The sequence below is a fragment of the Phaethon lepturus genome, unplaced genomic scaffold (genome assembly GCF_000687285.1).
Source record: "Phaethon lepturus isolate BGI_N335 unplaced genomic scaffold, ASM68728v1 scaffold31703, whole genome shotgun sequence".
Taxonomy (NCBI): domain Eukaryota; kingdom Metazoa; phylum Chordata; class Aves; order Phaethontiformes; family Phaethontidae; genus Phaethon; species Phaethon lepturus.
The window spans coordinates 1-2,493 of NW_010527493.1; the positions used below are offsets into that span (position 1 = coordinate 1).

The 2,493-nt window shown below is 57.9% G+C and overlaps 1 protein-coding gene across 1 annotated transcript in view; it reads left to right on the forward strand.

The window, feature by feature from the left end:
- The first annotated feature begins 41 nt into the window (after positions 1-41).
- Positions 42-2,493, forward strand: part of BYSL (bystin-like) — a 5,854-nt gene continuing 3,402 nt past the window's right edge. The window contains 6 exon segments of the mRNA XM_010283403.1: positions 42-179; positions 524-657; positions 796-956; positions 1,492-1,594; positions 1,798-1,945; positions 1,947-2,172. Coding sequence (XP_010281705.1) covers positions 63-179; positions 524-657; positions 796-956; positions 1,492-1,594; positions 1,798-1,945; positions 1,947-2,172 — 889 coding nt within the window. The 5' untranslated portion in view covers positions 42-62.

Below are 2,493 nucleotides of genomic sequence, written 5' to 3' on the forward strand. Positions count from 1 at the left end.
CAGCACAGCCCCTGACTTGCATCCGTCCTGCATCCTCCAGGCGCACGCTGGCGGACATCATCATGGAGAAGATCACGGAGAAGCAGACGGAGGTGGAGACGGCACTGTCGGAGATATCGGGCTGCCCCATGCCCCAGCTCGATCCCCGTGTCCTAGAGGTCTACAGGGGTGTCAGAGAGGTAAGGCCAAAGCAGCTGTGCCCTGGGGCCCAGTGAATGCCATGCTGACCCCCACAGCTGCCACCTCTGTGCCCACTCTCCCTCAGAGAAGGCTGTCCCTGTCCTCACTCTGTGCAGGCACTTCTGTGTATTACCTGCAGTTTGCATAGTATCAGTCACTGAAGGGCCCAGAATGTTTCTGAGTGACAGTCTCCTACGCACCATGCTCAAGATGAGCCTGGGACAGTCCTTTCTTACCAGAGATGCTAAGGGAGGGGACAAGTTTCTCATGATTTTGAGAAAAGTCCCGCAGTCCTGCTGTTAGTGCCAATATATCACCGCCTGGCCTGTATCCATGTCTTAAGGTGCTGTCCAAATACAGGAGTGGGAAACTTCCCAAGGCATTTAAAATCATTCCTGCCTTGTCCAACTGGGAGCAGATCCTCTACATTACAGAGCCAGAGACGTGGACAGCAGCTGCCATGTACCAAGCCACCAGGTAAGATCATCTCTGGGAGATGCTGATGGGGGATTTTTTAGCTTTTTCTTTTCATCATTGGAACCAGATTTACAAAATACCGTGTCCCCCGCTTGGCCGCCTTTCTCCATACCTCACTTTGTGCTTTGCTTTTCCTAGGATATTTTCATCCAACCTGAAAGAGAGGATGGCCCAGCGGTTCTACAACCTGGTGCTGCTGCCGCGTGTCAGGGATGACATCGCCGAGTACAAGCGCCTCAACTTTCACCTCTACATGGCTTTGAAGAAGGCTCTGTTCAAGCCGGCAGCCTGGTTCAAAGGTAGGGACTCCCTGCAGCGCTGCCGTCTGTACCTGGGAGCCTCTCTCCATCTGGGAAGCTCAGCAGGGGCAGATGTTGCACACCACTGCCCAGTGTGACTGCATGCTGTACCCTGCATGGCGTGGCCCTGTAGGGGCTCAGCAGGGAGGAGAAGACGTGAAAGAGATGCAGGGAGTCCCCCTTGGTGGACAAGGCGGCTTCCAAACCCCCAGGGATCCATTTGCAGTGTTCAGGGTGGAAGGGTCATGAGTACTGTAGGCTTACGCAGGTGCTGTCAGCAAGTACTGGCAGGTATTTGGGTTCTTTTGGAGGTTGATGGCAGGTTATGAACTCTCAGGTCTGATCTCGGTCTTGTCTGTCAACCTGAGGTGATTTGGGGCTAGTTGCGTGGCAGGGAGATGCTGTGACCCCCATAACAGCAGCTGCTGGACGAGCTGTTTTTTCCTGGGGTCAGGAGAAGGGGCTGAGCCCCACATCCCGCAACTCTGCCTGCTGCCATTAAGACTGGCAGTGCCTGACTTCTCCTCCTCCGCAGGGATCCTCATACCCCTGTGCGAGTCAGGGACCTGCACACTGCGGGAGGCCATCATTATCGGCAGCATCCTCACCAAGTGCTCCATCCCCGTCCTCCACTCCAGGTAATGCGCTGGGAGGCTGGGGCAGGGAGAGGTTTTTCTTTAGGGACACTCAGATCTGTCCCTCAGCCTCTGTGGCATCTCAGAGGTGGGGGGGTCGCTCAGCTCCCTTCGGGCTTGAGATTCAAGGCTCAGGGCTGGGTTTCTCATCTTTATGCCTGGGTGCCTGGCCTGCCCTCACCTCGGTGCTTCCTCCGTCCCCGCAGCGCAGCCATGCTGAAGATCGCCGAGATGCAGTACAGCGGCGCCAACAGCATCTTCCTCCGGCTGCTCATTGACAAGAAGTATGCCCTGCCCTTCCGTGTCGTGGATGCCCTCGTCTTCCACTTCCTGGCCTTCCGCACGGACCAGCGGGGCCTGCCAGTTGCCAGTGCTGTGGCACCAGAGCCTCCTGGCCTTGGCCCAGCGCTACAAGGAAGACCTCTCCTCGGAGCAGAAGGAGGCTTTGCTCGAGCTGCTCAAATTCCACAGTCATCCGCAGATCTCGCCAGAGATCCGGAGGGAGCTGGTGAACTCCAAGACGCGGGATGTGGAGGGGCAGCAGGCCCCGGCCCTGGGGGGCAGCAGCCCCTGGCCATGGAGTGAGCAGGGAGAGGCAGGGAAAAGCTGCAGCCTGACCTGCTCCTGGGACACTGCTGGATGCAGTTGGGAGCCTGGTGTGAGCGAGGTCGTGGGAGAGCGTGTGGGATCATCCATCCTGGGATCCTGCTGCTCCGAGCGGGCTCTTCAGGCTGTGCTCCCTGCACTGCCTGTCCCAGGGCAGGGCAGCCCCTGTCTCACCCAGGAACCTGGTGCCAGGAACCTGGTGCCACCAGCACCCGCAGGGTTTGTCTTGTTCCTGTATTGGAAAATAAAACCTGAGCTGTGTCTGTGGGTGAGGGGCGGTTCTGCCCCACAGCCGC